General features: G+C 45.7%; 1 protein-coding gene across 5 annotated transcripts in view; it reads left to right on the top strand.

Moving 5' to 3' along the window:
• Positions 1 to 17,775, top strand: part of NTRK3 (neurotrophic receptor tyrosine kinase 3) — a 1,577,634-nt gene that overhangs the window by 775,519 nt on the left and 784,340 nt on the right. For all 5 annotated transcript variants that reach the window (XM_086958117.1, XM_086958116.1, XM_086958115.1 and 2 more), the window contains exons 7-8: positions 535 to 676; positions 4,136 to 4,432. In XM_086958117.1, the coding sequence (XP_086814243.1) occupies positions 535 to 676; positions 4,136 to 4,432 (439 nt within the window). The remainder of the gene's footprint in view (positions 1 to 534; positions 677 to 4,135; positions 4,433 to 17,775) is intronic.

Genomic DNA, 17,775 nt, shown 5'->3' with positions numbered 1-17,775 from the left:
ATCAACATGTTAGGGCCTTCACCATCTTCCTGGGTTACTATCTTATCGTCAGTATCCGACAAGATAAGGCGATGCTTGCTGTCCACTCTGTTCTCCTAAACTAGGATTTTATCTGATCCCTTCTCATCTAGACAAGCCGTATTATGCTGTTAAAAGTCAGAAACGGCTTTGGCAAATTGCTAAGTTTGAAGCCATTATTTTTCTAACAATGAAACTAATTATGTGATTTTTTCATTCATTGTTCTGATAATAAATTCATGTGCATTGAACCGAGGCATGAGTACTGTTAAAACAAAGGCACACTATTAATGCAGAGAAGCAAGCAGTGAACCTTTAAAGCTCTTTGAAGCCGGTGAAACAAATTAATTATTTAACGTGGGCATGCAGGGCTTTTTTGAAAGTATAAAGGTTTTTTGTTCTTTTGCTCTGATATCACGAAAGACAGCTCAATTCACCATCCATTTTTTACAGTCTTCTATATTTTTCTATTCTCTTGTTTTTCAACACATTTTCTATCGTTTTTGATTCTTGCAGACAAATTTAAACTGGACCAACGTCCACTCGATCAACTTAACCCTGGTGAATGTATCGGGCGAGGATAATGGTTTTCCGCTGACATGCATTGCAGAAAATGTGGTTGGAATGACGAACGCAACCGTGCATCTCACAGTGTACTGTAAGTACTGGGGGGTCAACACCACATACTTTGTGTTTCTGTAGAAATATTTCATGAGGAATGAATTTAAACATGAAGTTCAAAAATATATTATATATATACACATATACAATATACTTCGGGCAGATTTACAATAACTGGCGCATCCCCAGGGATGGGCCAGTTATTGTGCGCCGCAGCTCCGCCACCCATGGTGCGCTGCATTTACAATGCGGCGCACCATTGGGCAAAAACTGCACAGATGCGTGACTCATCTGTGCCGTAAAGGTGGCGCATTGCTGGAGTTGCATCGCAAGCGTGACGCAGCTCCAGCAAGGCTCAGGGTGCCCTATCTGTTCAATGCTGCGTCAAGCCTTACGCCTGCTTCAAGCAGGCGCAGGGTTTTGACGCAGCATTGGTCTACAAGTGACTGAGTGAAATCTTGTAGATTTCCCTCAGCCACTTTTGCGAGGCGCACCTGCCCTGGAACGCCCACCCTGCACCTGCGTTTCGCCCACATGTGGCGCAGGGCTTTACAACGTGACGCATCTGCCTAGATGCGTCACGTTGTAAATGGGTCGCAAGGTTGCGCCACGTTTATGCCGCCATTGTGTGACGTAAACGTGGAGCAAGTCCAACATAAATCTGCCCCAAAATGGTTTGTTACCTAGGTTCCCATATAGAATATAAAGGTAACACAAAGCTCAAAACATTGTGCGTCTTATACATTTTGTATGGGCCATTATATGTTTTATAGTGCACATTTGGTGATTACTTGGCCTCTTAGCATTTTGTTGTGGAATATGTATACGTTTAGGGTTCTTATGGAGAGGGTGCATCTATGGACGCCCACTTTTTAATGTAGGTATGGTGCTGAATGGGTCAAAGTATTTCCTTGGGGATCAATTCAATATGGGGATGATTCTAGATACCTGCAGTCAATCTCGTTTTGGGATGATGTGTGCTTAGGTTGCCTCTGATGTGCATCACAGGGGTGCTGCCTGCCTAACGTGTGGCTGTACTGTAGAAGCAAACCATAACTTGGGGTCTCAATTAACCTTTTAAAGGGGGTTGGGGTTAATCTTTTTTCCCATGTTGGTCGACGGTGTGTAGGGTGGTGTAAGTGGCACTTAGAGCAAGTTTATGGTTTGTTAGTCTCGATACTTTAGGAAGATTCTTCCGGATTTTCGAGCGTGCCATTTTAAAAAATCTGCCTCCATATTTGGCTGTGAGCCATTTTAGGGTGATCAGTTCTCAGTCACTGCACGGGTGTGACTGGTTGTAGGAAATAGAACAGATCTTATAGATAATTTGGATCTTTCCTTTTCGTCAGGTTTGAATCCAGCATTGAACTATATATATTGAATCTGGTGATCGCAGGCAGCCAAGTCAGTTGAGTTCTCATAGCCCATAAATGGTCCTATTTTCTGAGACCATGTTTCAGGTGTTTGGGCCATATGTATCATAGTACCGTTTTGCGAATTCCAAATAGCGAATTTTAAGGAATCGCTGTTTGGAATTCGCAAAACGGTATGTATGTACAAAATCGCTTTTTTATAGCGATTCCTTACCATTCCTAATTTGCGATTAGCAAATTGCTAATCGCAAATTACCCATTCATTTCTATGGGCAAGGAGGCCCATTGGAATGAAGGGGCAATTTGCGATTAGCAATTAGCTAATCGCAAATTAGGAATTTTTTCAACGGTGCAGGGGTGTCTCAAGAGCACCCTGCTGCACACCTGAAAAAGACATTTGGGGGCATATGGCGCACATACATGCCCTAAGGGCATGTATGGGCGTCATATGGCACCTTTGGTTTTTTTGAAAAATGCATAATTAAAAAGAATTTGCAACTTACCACCAACTAGAAGTTGGTGGTAATTTGCGATTCCTTAATGGCATTTTTTGCATTTTTTTTCTTTGATACATTGCATTCAAGGAATCGCAATATTTACGACTCCTTAAGTGCAATCGCAAAATAAGGAATAGCAAATTTTGCGATTCCTTATTTTGATGCAAAAATGTTTGATACATACCATTTAGGTATTTAGCATTTGCAAAGGCCGAAATTCGCAGAATTTCGGCCTTTGCGAATGCTAAATAGCTTGATACATATGGCCCTTTGTCTTTTGTGTCAGCTGTAGCTTCAGTGCCGTTTTTTTGGCAATATTTAAAATGTGATAGTATTTGCTTCATGTGTACCCTGAAGATGGCATAGTAATTCTAAGGCATTATCTACCTGGTCTCGGACCCGAGGTTCTGTTTTCCTATTCCTGTTTCTTTCGAGTTTTCAATATAGCCACACTCTGGACAAAGGGTACCTAACGAAGTTGGACAGAACTAATGTAGCTTAACTGTTAAAAGGTGTTCTCTCTTTTCTCCTGTTACTGTTCTCTGCAAAGACCTCCTCCCCATGTATACTTGTCCTATTTATGGTGCTCCCATTGGCTCTTTGTCTGGAAAATTCGCTTAAGATTGTTGTGAGAGGAGAGGGAGGGATGCGTAGCGTGGTGGGTTACTCAGAAGAACAGGAATTTGCAACGCGAATCCATGGGTGCTCTTTGTGCATAGTTTCATATGGTATGCTGTGTCATTAATGCTCAGTGATGAAGTGGTTGGGTTCACTTTTTTGGAGACGTGTAGTACACTACTTTCTCTTGCTGTGTTTAGACGGTGAGCATTGATGTGAAGTCAGGGTGGTGTGTGGTGTTGGGGTTTTTGAGTGATAATGGGTGCTGGGCTGATGTGCCATGTTCAGTCAGGTATTGTGGAGGTTATTGAGAGTGGCGTATGTGGTGTGTGTCAGTACTACTTAGGCTTTTTATACTAAGGGTTGGAGGGAAATCTAATGTGTGTGGGGTAATACCCATGACTGTTAGAGAGGGTGGTGCATATTTTGTTATGGTTTGAGGAAGCGGTGGATCTGGTGATGGTGGTTGTGGTTTGTGATTTTGTCTGTAAAGGTGCTTGGTAATGATGATGTAATGTTCATGTTGTATCATGTTATAGTGCCATTCTTAGATACAGTGTGCCTTTAACTGTACACAATTTTCTAAACCAAAGTGGATATGAATAATAGTTAAAGGAAAGATAATACAAATACTCACTTCTTTCTTTTCCCCTCTAAGTGCTCACTTGGGTTAAATCACTGCAATGGTAGGATTAAATAATTGCAGCTAATATCGGGAACACGGTTTTCAATTACTACATGCATGAACTAATGAAAAACATTTCTCCAATGTACAGAACACCATGGAGAATGCGGAAAGTGAATTTAACAAAATGCGATTTATTTTTAAAGGCGATTCAGCAAATAACCTAAAAATGTGGCGATATAAGATTACATCCATAGACCAAGTATTAAACATGCATTTCTATTTAACCTGTACGAATTACGGAGTTAAACTATTCAATGGCACGCTAAGATAAAAAAAATAAAAATAAGAGTTCCCATATTTTATGTGTTTTCATTTGGTAGATCCACCAAGAATATCAACATTGAAGGAGCCAGAAATGCGACATGAACATTGCATTGAATTTGAGGTGCGTGGAAACCCTCCACCAGTATTACACTGGCTTCACAATGGTCAGGCGCTCCGTGAAGTCGACTTCATCCGAACTGAATTCTATCAGCAAGGAGACGTTTCAGATGGCTGTTTGCTATTCAACAAGCCGACCCACTACTACAACGGCAATTACACTCTCATTGCCACAAATGAATTTGGAGTTGCTAAAGAAACAGTGCGGGCACACTTTCTGGAGCAGCCCTTCCCAGGTTAGTTAATATTTTAATAGTACATTAAGTGACGATGTGAATCCTCTTTATAGAGAGGTGAGAATGCTAGTGTGAATAGATTCTACCTTTAAGTCAGCAAATGAAGAAGAATATATAAGGTTTTCTAATCATTAGCTGAGGAGTATTGTGAAGCTCTTTTTTCCTGTCTGTTGTTTTGTGAGTTTTATTTACGTCGTTATCCAAAGCGTGGTGCTCATGCACACCTTATCAAATAGGGACGTTTGCGTTTTTATATCACAGCCTGCTAATGGTTTGCTAAAGAAATTTTGGGGACTTTCAGAAAGTTAGCCTAGGAATGCATTCCGCTTGTTGATTACTATTAGAAAAAGTTAAAGAGCAGTATCAGCACTATTTATATAGAATGTGAGTGTAACCGATAAACTCTTTTGTACATATGTGCTCATGTACATATGTGCTCATAAGAAACAAGGTGAACGGCGCAAGTGACAAGTGGAACACCGAAAAACGGCGTAAGAAAAACAGTGATGTCAATATTTACAATACCTTTCTGGTTTCAAAATCATTTGTTACAAACATTGAATGAGGTTAACAGTTTAAGGGAATATCAAAGCATGCACCCGAAGTATGGTATGCAGGTTTCACTCTAGTCCCCATGCTGGCGGTGCATCCCCCATTTCTCTCCTTATCCACCTATATACCATACCTGGGGTTCTTGTTTTGATGTTTCCTTAATTGGAATTTCAATCCAGTCTCCATACAGGTACTTTACCTTCCATCTCCTTCCACCATTTTGACTCCCCCTATTTCCAACACTGTTCTTTTTCTATTCTTTCTTATTCTCCCGTAAACAAAATGGTTTCCCGGGGGGATCGGGGCACCCGTCCATACGTTCGGGGGGACCGAATGGTCGCCCCTTTGCATATGGCCGGGATGCCCGCCACCCCCTCCCAACACCAATTCCCAATGGGAGGAGACAGACACAGGTTTGAACTTTTGGAAGGCGGGGGGGGAGTTACCCCCCCGGCCGTATTTATTAAAATATGAAACAAAATTTAAAACATTAAATAAAAGTTTCATGAATTATGTACAATTTTACTTTTATTACATTTTGATGAAGACATGTTCTTTGGCTAACCTTAACAGATCTCTAATACAAAGGTTTCCTAGCCGAGTCTAGCATCCTGAAAATGCATACATTCTAAATTAAAATTGTACATCCTAGCATTAAGGGCCAACGGCAAGGTCTTAACCGGTGTCAGATCCCTACTACCAAAATCCCGCCCTCACGGTGTGAGTGGCGCATGCGCAGAGGACTTTACCCTCATTGCCAACTGCAACTTCCCTTGTCGTGGGGGCCCCCTTTCACTCGACGCCATCTTAAAGGTCGTCCGAGTTCCCGTGTGAGGTATCTGTCGGAAGGACAGCGTGGACTCCCCCTCATCCCCACACTCTCTTCCGCCGGAGCGGATATCCGGCCCCCGGGAAATTCGTAGGAGGGGCATCTAGCCGCCTCCCCCCTGGGAGGGGCCTATGGCCGTCTCCCCCTAGGCGACCCATCTTTAGTGGGTGCCGCCTCCCCGTGGAAGGAGCCAATGGCCGCCTCCCCCCAGGCGCTCCCATCCATTCTGGGTGGCGCCCCCCTCTAGGGACCTTGAAATTACTGCTCACCGATCATGACCTTACCGCCCGACCAAAAAATAAATACGACAGTTGTTTTATCTACTAAGGGAAGACAAAATTCTGACATAGCCTTGACAAGTCATCAACTTTCACCTTTCTACAAAGAAAATGTCCTAAAAGCAGAAGCAACATCATTATATGAATCACTCCCTTACTTTTCTACAAAGGAAAAAAGGCCTATACACAATTTTCATCCAAGGCATATATAATTACTGAAGATGAGACTGCATCACTTTTAATACGATCAGATATCATCCACAACTTTATTCAGACAACATTGCATTAGGGGCTGGTGGGTGGGTCAAAATTGCCGCTTGTTCTGTCGAGGGCTCACGAGCAATCGAGTGGTGCAGCCTTCAGAGCACAGGAACAAGAGGACGCTTCTTCGGATTCCCGCTCTATTTATCCGTCTGTGGGAGGGCGGGGACCCTCCTCAGGTACGCCCACTGGGCGCGGTCTTCCGTGCGGGTGTCTAGGACAACCCCTCCTGGGCGGGAAAGGGCGCGCCCCGGCTACGCCACTTTGGGCATACCAGCCGAGCCACGCCTCCCGCCCAAAATGGTTTCCCGGGGGGATCAGGGCACCCGTCCATACGTTCGGGGGGACCGAATGGTCGCCCCTTTCCATATGGCCGGGATGCCCGCCACCCCCTCCCAACACCAATTCCCAATGGGAGGAGACAGACACAGGTTTGAACTTTTGGAAGGCGGGGGGGAGTTACCCCCCCGGCCGTATTTATTAAAATATGAAACAAAATTTAAAACATTAAATAAAAGTTTCATGAATTATGTACAATTTTACTTTTATTACATTTTGATGAAGACATGTTCTTTGGCTAACCTTAACAGATCTCTAATACAAAGGTTTCCTAGCCGAGTCTAGCATCCTGAAAATGCATACATTCTAAATTAAAATTGTACATCCTAGCATTAAGGGCCAACGGCAAGGTCTTAACCGGTGTCAGATCCCTTCTACCAAAATCCCGCCCTCACGGTGTGAGTGGCGCATGCGCAGAGGACTTTACCCTCTTTGCCAACTGCAACTTCCCTTGTCGTGGGGGCCCCCTTTCACTCGACGTCATCTTAAAGGTCGTCCGAGTTCCCGTGTGAGGTATCTGTAGGAAGGACAGCGTGGACTCCCCCCCCATCCCCACACTCTCTTCCGCCGGAGCGGATATCCGGCCCCCGGGAAATTCGTAGGAGGGGCATCTAGCCGCCTCCCCCCTGGAAGGGGCCTATGGCTGTCTCCCCCTAGGCGACCCATCTTCAGTGGGTGCCGCCTCCCCGTGGAAGGGGCCAATGGCAACCTCCCCCCGGGCGCTCCCATCCATTCTGGGTGGCGCCCCCCTCTAGGGACCTTGAAATTACTGCTCACCGATCATGACCTTACCGCCACAGGCCGGATAGTTGACCGACTATCCGGACCCCCCACTCCTCCTATAGGTCATGCTTTCTCAAACCCCTTAACCATGCTATGAAGTCTCCTATGAGTAAATCATTCCCCTCCCTGGACAGGTGAACCCCATCATTCAGATACATGTGATCACCCTGAATACACCCATGAGGAATGCTATGCAACTGCGCAGAGCGAAACAATTTCCCAATTTTATTGTTAACCCTCTTCACCGAGTGGTTCAACGCTGGCACTGAAAGACCCCCCCGCCAAATCTTCCTGGGGATCATGTGGGACCAGGCAATCGTGCACCCCGGGAGTTTTTTAGCCAACCAGCTAGCTGCCGGCAGGATGCGTTCTAATAACACTTGCCTTCCCAGCTTCACTAAGTCATTGCCCCCCAGGTGTACTATGACTACAGATGGCGGTGACCTTTGCCGCCCTAAAAGACCCTCAAAAAATGATTGAAATTGGTCAAAACAGAGGCCGCCCTTCCCATGGAAGGTCACTCTGTACCCGTATTCCCCAGATGCGTGAATCGCGTCACCTGCCTTCAATACGTCCCCGGCGCGCCTCACGTAGGAGTGGCCCACGACCCATACCACTCTCTCTCCAGTCGGTGATCCTCAACCGCTGGTCTCCTGATGCTGGGTCGACTTCCAATTCCGCCCCGCGTGACAGGCTTGCGAAACTGTAATTCAAACAAAAGACAAGAAGCGTGAGTGCATGTCAATTGACTTTTACAACATGTGCAATCGCACATACCTTTTGAAGCAGTTCGAGGACCAACGGCCCAGCTGTTTCACTTCCTCCGCACTTTGACCCCGGGCCGTAGCTTCAGTAGCAGCCCCTATCCTAAATGAATGGGTCCCAAAATCGCACGGGTCCATGCCCGCGGCAGCGATTGTCAGTTCCAGCACCCTCTGAAACTGAAATCTCGTCAGTGGGGTGCCATCATTGTGCCTAAGCAGGCTCCCCCCCATGTAGCCTTCCTCTGTGTCAAGTATTCCTCTACACACCTTATCGGACAGGCGGGGGACCCTCGTGCCCGCTGTACGACAACACTATCTCCCATAGCATCCTGGTCTGTCTTGGACCTGGCTATTGAGATTACCATCGAATCACCCCTTATTTGTACGTGATCCCTGCACAAGCCTCCCTCCATATCCTTCCTGTTCCTTGCCACGAGTTCGCTTACCCGCATAGCCCCATGGAATGCCAAGGCGAAAGCTGCCCGGAACAGAACTGCTTCGAAAGGGGAGGAGCACGTCTCATCCAGCTTTGCTAAAAGCAGAGACAATCTGTCTAAGCCAATCGGGCGCCTCGTATCCTGCTTGCGACCCTCGAGAGCCGCGGAGTGCCTTCCTAACCAAAAAGGAACCCGTCGGGTCACTTATGCCTTGCAGCTGTGCCCAGAACGAAATGGCCGCCCTATGTCTATTGGCCGTTGCCGCTGATCGGCCTTCTCTGTGCAGTGCTACCAAGAACCCCAGGAAGGATTCCTCCTGACCCCAGCTGTCTCCCTGTCGGACCCAAAAATGTGCAGTAGGAACGAAACGCTCCTTCGTAAGCCTTCCTTGTCCTGGGCGCTAAGCTGGCTGCCACGAGTCCTTGTAATCCGGGGCACCGATTAGCCATAGCGTTTTGGGGAACGGTGCCGCCACTAGGTCCGCTGTGGGTAGATAGCCCCTGAAAGCCTGCATGTGTGAACGAGAGAGTGCATAAGCTGCATTGTTCAGTACACCTGGCACATGTTTTGCCCTGAACTGTACATTCAATTTCATGCAACGTAAAACAATTTTTTTTAACAATCTCAAGATCCACTTGCAGCGGGCTGCCTGCTGATTAATGCACTCAACCACCGTCATATTGGCAGACCAAAAACACCACCGAGCGTCCCTAAAGTCGTCTGGCCATGCCATCAGAGCAACCCAAATGGGAAACAGCTCCAAGAACCCTATGTTACCTGTCAGACCGCTGGAGTGCCACCACGTCGGCCATACTTGCGCCGACCATCGGTTACCAATGATGGCGCCAAATCCCATGCTCCCAGCTGAATCGGTCCACAAACCTAGTTCATCCGATGATGCTGGTGGTTTGTTCCACACAACTCGACCGTTGAAGTCCGCCAGAAATGCCAACCAAATGCGCATATCCTGGCGAACCTCTGCCGACAGTCTCGTACGGTGGTGTCCCTCCTTGAGGCCAACCATAGCTTGCGCAATAGAGCATGAGAAGGGGCGGGCCATCGGTATCACTCTTAAGGCAAAATTAAGCTGACCCACTGTTTGCTGTAACTGGTGCAGGGTCACTTTCTCCTTGCCCAGGCATTGCGCCAAGGAAGCCCTAAACTTGGCCACCTTTTCCATTGGTAAACGGAAACATCCTTCCACAGAATCGAGCTCAATTCCCAGAAACTCCAGTGAAGTAGATGGTCCGACCGTCTTACCTGGTGCCAATGGGACTCCGAACTCACGCATGAGGATGCAGAAGTCCTGCAGCGCCTGCGCACATTTCGTAGTGCCGGCCGCTCCCAAGAACAGGAAGTCATCTAGATAGTGCATAACGTGCCCATGCCCTGTGGTTTCGGTGAATGCCCACTCTAAAAAACAGCTGAACATTTCAAAATAAGCACAAGAAATGGAGCAACCCATAGGCATGTATTTATCCATGTAATAACTCCCTTGAAACGCAAAACCTAGCAAGCGCTGGTCCCGTGGGTGTAGCGGGAGCAACCTGAATGCCGATTCGATGTCCGATTTTGCCATCAGCGCTCCGGGGCCCAGATGATTTAATATGGCAACAGCATCGTCGAACGATGCGTACCAAACCGAACAAATATCCGGGTCAATGGCATCGTTCACCGAAGAACCCCTTGGGGCAGATAAGTTGTGAATGAGTCTAAACTCCCCTGGGTCTTTCTTTGGGACCACTCCTAGCGGTGAACACACGAAATCCGCCATCGGCGGGCATTGAAAAGGCCCCGCCACCCGCCCCAGGCTGACTTCTTTGGAGATTTTCTTTGCTGCTACGCTTGGGTTATGTTGGACAGATAACTGATTTCTACAAAAGGAGTCCCCCCGAAAATCCCCCGCCGGGATGTTGAAGCCATATAGGAATCCATTCCTCAAAACCCCAGCGGATACATGATCAGGGTATTTGTTCAGCCAAGGAGTCAGAGCCATGATATCTACAGATGCAGGCAATCGGTTCCCAAGCATCCCCTCACTCTGGCTTAGACCCCCCTTTTCCTCCCGTTCCGCTGTTCTTTGATCTACAGCTACTCTCCGGGTGAGAGGAGTTCCCACAGCCCGCACACGCATGCCTGAACCTACATGTTCCCTGGGGCCTGTTACAGTTGCCTCTATTGAAGCCCCAACAAACCCCCCGCTTGCCGCCATTTCCGCCGGTCTTGGGCTGAAAGTCCCCAGCGGCGCTTGCTCGAAAGGGCAACGCAGGCTTTTGGCGAACTGACCCCGGCCCGCTCCCGCCCGGCGAGGACATACCCGCCGCACCAGGCAAGAGCTGCTTGTGCCATGACACCGAGTCGAGGCAATCCCATGTCAAAGTTGCATCAAACTCTTTCGCTTTTCGGAATTTCATGTCATATCCTTTCCACTCGTCCCCCCCATACATGGTATAAAAATCCATAATCCTATTCTGATAACAGGACAACTCGGTCATCACTTCCGGCTTTCGTTCACCCATGACTGCCGTAAATATCGAAAAGGCTTTTACCCAGTTCGCAACGGTCTCATCGACCCTAAATTCGGCCATCTTGGCCCGCCATACACTGGGTTGCCATAAATCTTTCTGGGATTTTGCATATTCCATCTCGCGATGGTCAGTCAACAACGAAAACATATTCACATATTTTTCCCCCCATATCATTTCTTTTGTGGCCGCAGGGATGTGCTGGGCCACCCTTTCGCGCCTTGAAGGTAAGGAACCCTCCCCTGCCATTGGCAATGGTTGCTTACCGGGTTCAATCGTCATGTCTGCTGCCCTTTCCCGGCTCACCATAGGTATTCCTGGCGCCACCTGTGGGGGAACAAAAGGAACATTCGCCGTCCCGGCTTCTCTTGCCTGCCGTAACTGCTCGATTATAATCCTAGCCTCCGGGTCCCCCGCGGCCACTGCCCCCCCGCTTTCTTCTTGAGCCAGGGTAACACTGCCGCTAACTGGATGGCCAGTTCCGGGGGCATCTCCTCCTCATTAACAGGGGTAATTACAACCGGGATTGGTAGGGCTATATCTGGGTTTGGTACCGGGGTGCCTGCTGGTGCGATGGGGGCGACTGGGGGCACCTCGGGAACCGGATCCTCCCCGGAAACCGCCCTCTTCTTAATACGCTTCCCCCTACCCTCAGGGACGACTCCCGGCAAGGCCGGGCCTATTACCTTCTTAGGACGGCCTGAGGGGTTGGTCTGGGCCGCTAACTGCTTTTTGACTTCGGCCAGACCTCGACTGATCGAATCAACTTTACCGATTTTTCGGTCCATAATCGCCATTCGGTTCGACAAGGTGCGCAGTACCTTCTCCAGCTCGGAGCTCTTTCCCGCTTTTTTGCCGGCCATAGCTTCGATTATCCCGCTCTAGTCGGTCAACGAGGTCCCAGATCCTTCGTCCTCCGGATAACTGAAAGAGAAACAACAAGATTACAAGTTCTCAAAATTGCCGCTTGTTCCGTCGAGGGCTCACGAGCAATCGAGTGGTGCAGCCTTCAGAGCACAGGAACAAGAGGACGCTTCTTCGGATTCCCGCTCTATTTATCCGTCTGTGCGAGGGAGGGACCCTCCTCAGGTACGCCCACTGGGCGCGGTCTTCCGTGCGGGTGTCTATGACAACCCCTCCTGGGCGGGAAAGGGCGCGCCCCGGCTACGCCACTTTGGGCATACCAGCCGAGCCACGCCTCCCGCCCAAAATGGTTTCCTGGGGGGATCGGGGCACCCGTCCATACGTTCAGGGGGACCGAATGGTCGCCCCTTTCCATTCTTTCTTATTCTCCCATGAACAGCACCTATAAATTTTTAACCTGAACCTGAAGATGACCTGAACTGACTACAGGTCAAAACGGGGTCAACCACCCAGCTCAAACCTTTGGCACAGTTTTCGAGTTCATCAAATTGTTAACCTCCTTTGATCTTAATAACAAATGATTTTGAACGCTTGACTTTATTGTAAATATTGACATTACTGTTTTTCTGGTGCCGATTTTTGCTGTTTCACTTGCCGTTTACCTTGTTTCTCACTAGCACATATGTGCAAAAGATTTTATGGGTTACATGCACATTCAAAGTAAAAATTGCTGATACTGCTCTTTGACTTTTTTCTAAATATAGGCTGCTCCTTGCATTGGCCTAATAACAATTAATGTCTTCCTGTCCCCTCCTTTCTGAAACTATTGTGCATGTTTTATATAACTGTCTTTGAATATTGCCTGTTGAGACTTTGTTATTTGTTAAATACTCAAATGTATGAGCACCACTTCACTGTGACACTGCACTCTATACCACTTCATCTACTCCTTTCTACTCTACACCACTGTACTCTATGCCAGTGCACTCTTCAGCATTCTACAATGCACCACTGCACCCTACACCACTTCAGTTTAGTCCACTCCACGCCACTCCACTCAGTAACACTGCACTCTATGCCAATGCACTAATCGTCAATACTCTATATCACTCCATATTACCTTGCACCACTCTACACCACTGCACTCCACTCTGAAACAATCTACTCTACACCACTGCGTTCTATTCCACTGCACTTTTTGCCACTCTACTGCACTCTGTTCCACTACACTCTCAGCTACTGCATTCAATGCTGAACCAGTCTATTTTATGCCACTGTGCTCTACACCCTTACTGTATGCCACAGGGGAAACCACTTTTACAATGAAGTTAGAACACTGCATACCTTTACTACACAGGCTTTACCATGCATACAACACTACCACACATGCCATTACCACGTAAGTCTTTAAATATGAATATGCCTTTACCACTAATGCCAGTATATAATGAATTTCGTTGTAAAGGCGTGAATGGTAAAGGCATATTCATTGTAAAAGGTTTAAAGGAAAATACATGTATGTATATGTCACTCTACTCTGCGCCACTCATCACCACCATACACTCTATGCCAATACACTCTGTACCACTGCATTCTATGCCATAGTACTCTGTCACTGCACTCTACGCCACTCTAGTCTACTCTGCATTACTGCACTCTATACCACTCCATTCTACTCTGCACCATTGTACTCTATGCCACTGCTCTCTGTGCCACTTGATTCTGGCCCACTGCACTCTTCACCACTATACTCTATGCCACTGCACTCTACTCCAATGCACTCCATGCCACTCTTCTATAGACTACTGAATTCTACAATGGTTTACACTACAGCACTTCACTCTGCCACTCTACTTTCTACCTCTCTACTTTGTGCTAATGTATGCCACTGAACTCTAAGCCACTGACCTCTACATCTCTCCACTCCAGACCACTGGATTCTACACCAATCCACCCTAAGCCACTCTAATCTACTCTGCACCACTGCACTCTATGACACTCTACTCTATAACGCTTCACTCTTTTCCACTTCACTCCATCATTTCTTCCAACACTACCCTTCTCCTCCTTTCACTTAAAAACACAACTATACAACCCTTGCATTCCACTCTACCACATATTACCTATTTCAGCAATCATATCAAGCACACTCTTAATTCTTGTTCATCTCCACTCACACACCAACACATCTTTCCAAAACACATCACTACTCCTTTTACCATTCAGCTTCCACTCATCAACAGTACTTTACATACAAATACTTCTCAGAAAACAACTACACCATGATCTCCTGTCATTACTCCTCAAAATCATAATATAACACACACACCAGCACAAAAAAATCTCTCACACACACTACCTCATAATACTTTCCATCACAAACTAGAAACATAAACCCACTCCCACCCTCCTGGCTACACAAATATTACATACCCCAAACCAACTCTACTGCCAAGTTTGCTCTCTTCCCTCACACCTAACACATATACAGCAGCACAGTAACTCTCAACTGCTTCTCATCCATCAGGAAACATAGAATCTTGTAATAAGACCCACATGCTGCGCCATCACTGCTAACTCATACACCTACCACCCTAAACAGATGCAAACAAACAAAGAACATACCACTCCTCACACCTTTGCATCTCCATATCTACTGCAAAACAAGGCAACTGTACAAAAACAACACAGCTCACCAACTTACTCTTAACCCCGATCTCCACCACATACACACGGGGACCCAACAAAATGCCTTTTTAGCCTGCTGGATGAGGAATACAATACAGAATAACTACACTGTTGCTATCCTCATACAGCTAATACAAAGCAATAAGGACAAACCTGCTACAAGGCCACCACATACTGCCTGCTCACTCTTCTACAAAACAGAGTCACATCATCAACAAAACACATTCTCTAAACTGCCCACTAATAAATGCTTGATTTCTCTCTGAAAAACAAACATCACATCTACGACCTTCTAACTGACACAGAACCTGACTTACTCTTCACAACTGAATCATGGTTGGGAGATGATATGGCTCCAGTGTTGCATGAAGCCATTTTCCTAGGCTATCAAACTATCATGAAAAGTTATATTGGCAAATGAGGAGGTGGCCTAGCTGTTGTATTCAAGCAAACATGTAATATCACTAAAACTGACAATGTCTACATACAAGGTTGTGAGGCCTTCTTCACCAGATACAACCCTACACCATCTGTCTCCTGTAACTCCCTACTAATTTACAGACCTCCACTTAGCAATGCAACATCCCCAGACACAATTTTAAACACAGATTCAAACATGATAACAGTGCACCCCAACCTATGCATTCTTTGTGACCTAATCATTTGGTTTGACAAACCCAATATCCCCCAGCCAAAAACAACCATCACTGGTCTAGACATACCAAACATACATCAGATCATCCACAAACCCACACACATTACTGGACACACCACAAATGTCATTTTTGCATCTGCAGAACTAGTTACCTTTTAAACGATAACTCCAGTCACATGTCAGACCACCATTTGCTTGCTCTCCAACACAAAGCAACATATCTAAAATCACCTTACATGTATCTACTTATCGACTACAGAAAAAACTCAATTTTGAACACTTAGAAACACAACTAACATCCAATACATAGCAAGATGCAATAAATCAAAAACGATGTGGATGGCTACAGGAAGATTTGATATCCTAATATCACTCAGGGCAACAAAACAGGACAAAGGAAAACAGGCACAGTGGAGAAATACAGAGCTAAAAGAGATAAAACCAAAATTAAAAAGCTGCATCATACCAGGCTCAAAACAAACCACAATCAAGACAAACTTTACGGAGAGAAACATAACAGATGATTAGTTAGCAATCAAAAAAGCTAAAGCATCATACTTTTTGGACAGAATTCAAAATGCTAAATGTGCACATGAAGTATTCCTTAAAATTCTAACTGAAAGTCGCAAGCCAAATTGCTTAGAAGGAACTCACCCCTTTACTCAAGAATTCACAGAAAAAATTGGCAAATCATTACACAACCCAGAAACGTTAGACTTAAAACAATGGAAAATCACCAGCACTGACCCTTTTCCAAACCAGCCTCCAAAACTATCTTATTTTATCTTCAGACTACCCATCCTCACATAACTATTATACTCAAACATAAATATACAGCACATTTCTGTGTATATAAGCATTTATTTGGATTATATACATGTTTCTAGACATGCCCATTTCTTTGTATGAATGTATCAAACAATTATGTTTATACATATATATATATATTTATTAAGTCTGCTTAACAATACTACATATTACCTATTGCTATATTATTCTATGTTTAACATGTATAAAGCAAACTATTTAGCTTGAAGTACAGCAACACATTAAAGTATGAGTTTAATAAATACAAGTTAAATGTAGATATGTTACCTTCCTTATACACATACACCATCTATGTACTTATGTATCTTTAGATTTATCACCTAACTCCTAATTCAGTGTCTCCAAAGCACTCAAAGCACTACCCTAAATCTCACCCTATACCTCTCAATATGTCCTCTAACACCACTCTCTGACTCATCCCAAACCTTATGCCACTACTCTCTCCAATGCACAACCCTATTTCTCACCCTATACCTCTCTCAATATATACTCTACCTCCACTTTCTGACTCATCTAGAATTCCGTTCTATTACTATGATCTCCAAAAATATCCCTTTATATACTCTTCCCTCCACTACCCCTCCTTACATCATCTCAAACCTCTTTTACTACTCAGATCTCCCAGACAAACCTTTCTAAACCCTTCCTCCATGTATCACTCCTAGACTCATCCGATACCTCATCTCTCTCCCTAATCCACTTCTAGAAAGTCTTGTCTCCTCCATCTCTCCTTTACTCATCCCAAACCTCCTCCTCCTAAGAACTCCAAATAATCGCTTTCTAGACTCCTCCGTCTTCTATCCCTTCACTATCTTTTTCAATTCAACTAACAAACTCACATGTCCATCACTCATATGTATTTAATATATATACTATAGTATTTCACCACTAATACATTTTGAGTTCTGGGGTAGCGTGCTACTCGCAGTAAAGCCCTTTGATGCCTCGTCAGGGGTAGTAAGAGCTAAATAAATGAAATTACAATTATAATTAGTCTGAATCAACCTTCTCTATGCCACTGCACTCTATGCCAGTCTATTCCACTGTGCCCCACTGCACTCTATGGCAATGCACTGTATGCCACTGCACTATACAGCACTTTACTCAAAACCATTACACTCCACCCCACTGCTCGCTATGCCACTGCTCTGCTATATTCTACACCATTGCAATCTAGGCACTTTATTCTGTTCCACTATACACCACTGTACTCTACACCAATGCACTCCATGCCATACTATACCACTCTACTCTAAACCACTGCACTCTACGACACACTACTCTGCACCACTGCAGTCTAAGCTACTTAAATCATTGCCACTCTACTCTGCCGCACTCTAGTCTGTGCAACTCTGCTCTATAGCACTGCAGCCTACGTCACTCTACTGCATTCTATACCATTGTATTCTACACCAATGCTCTATACCACTCCACTCTGCCCTACACCACTCCACTGTACTCTACTCTGAAACAATCTACACTACACCACTGTACTCTATTCTGCTGCACTTTATGCCACTCTACTCCACTCTGTGCCTAT

The sequence above is a fragment of the Lissotriton vulgaris genome, chromosome 2_1 (genome assembly GCF_964263255.1).
Source record: "Lissotriton vulgaris chromosome 2_1, aLisVul1.2, whole genome shotgun sequence".
In the NCBI taxonomy this organism is placed as follows: Eukaryota; Metazoa; Chordata; class Amphibia; order Caudata; family Salamandridae; genus Lissotriton; species Lissotriton vulgaris.
The sequence above is the reverse complement of the archived record's forward strand: the minus strand, read 5'-3'. Positions and strand labels throughout refer to the sequence as shown.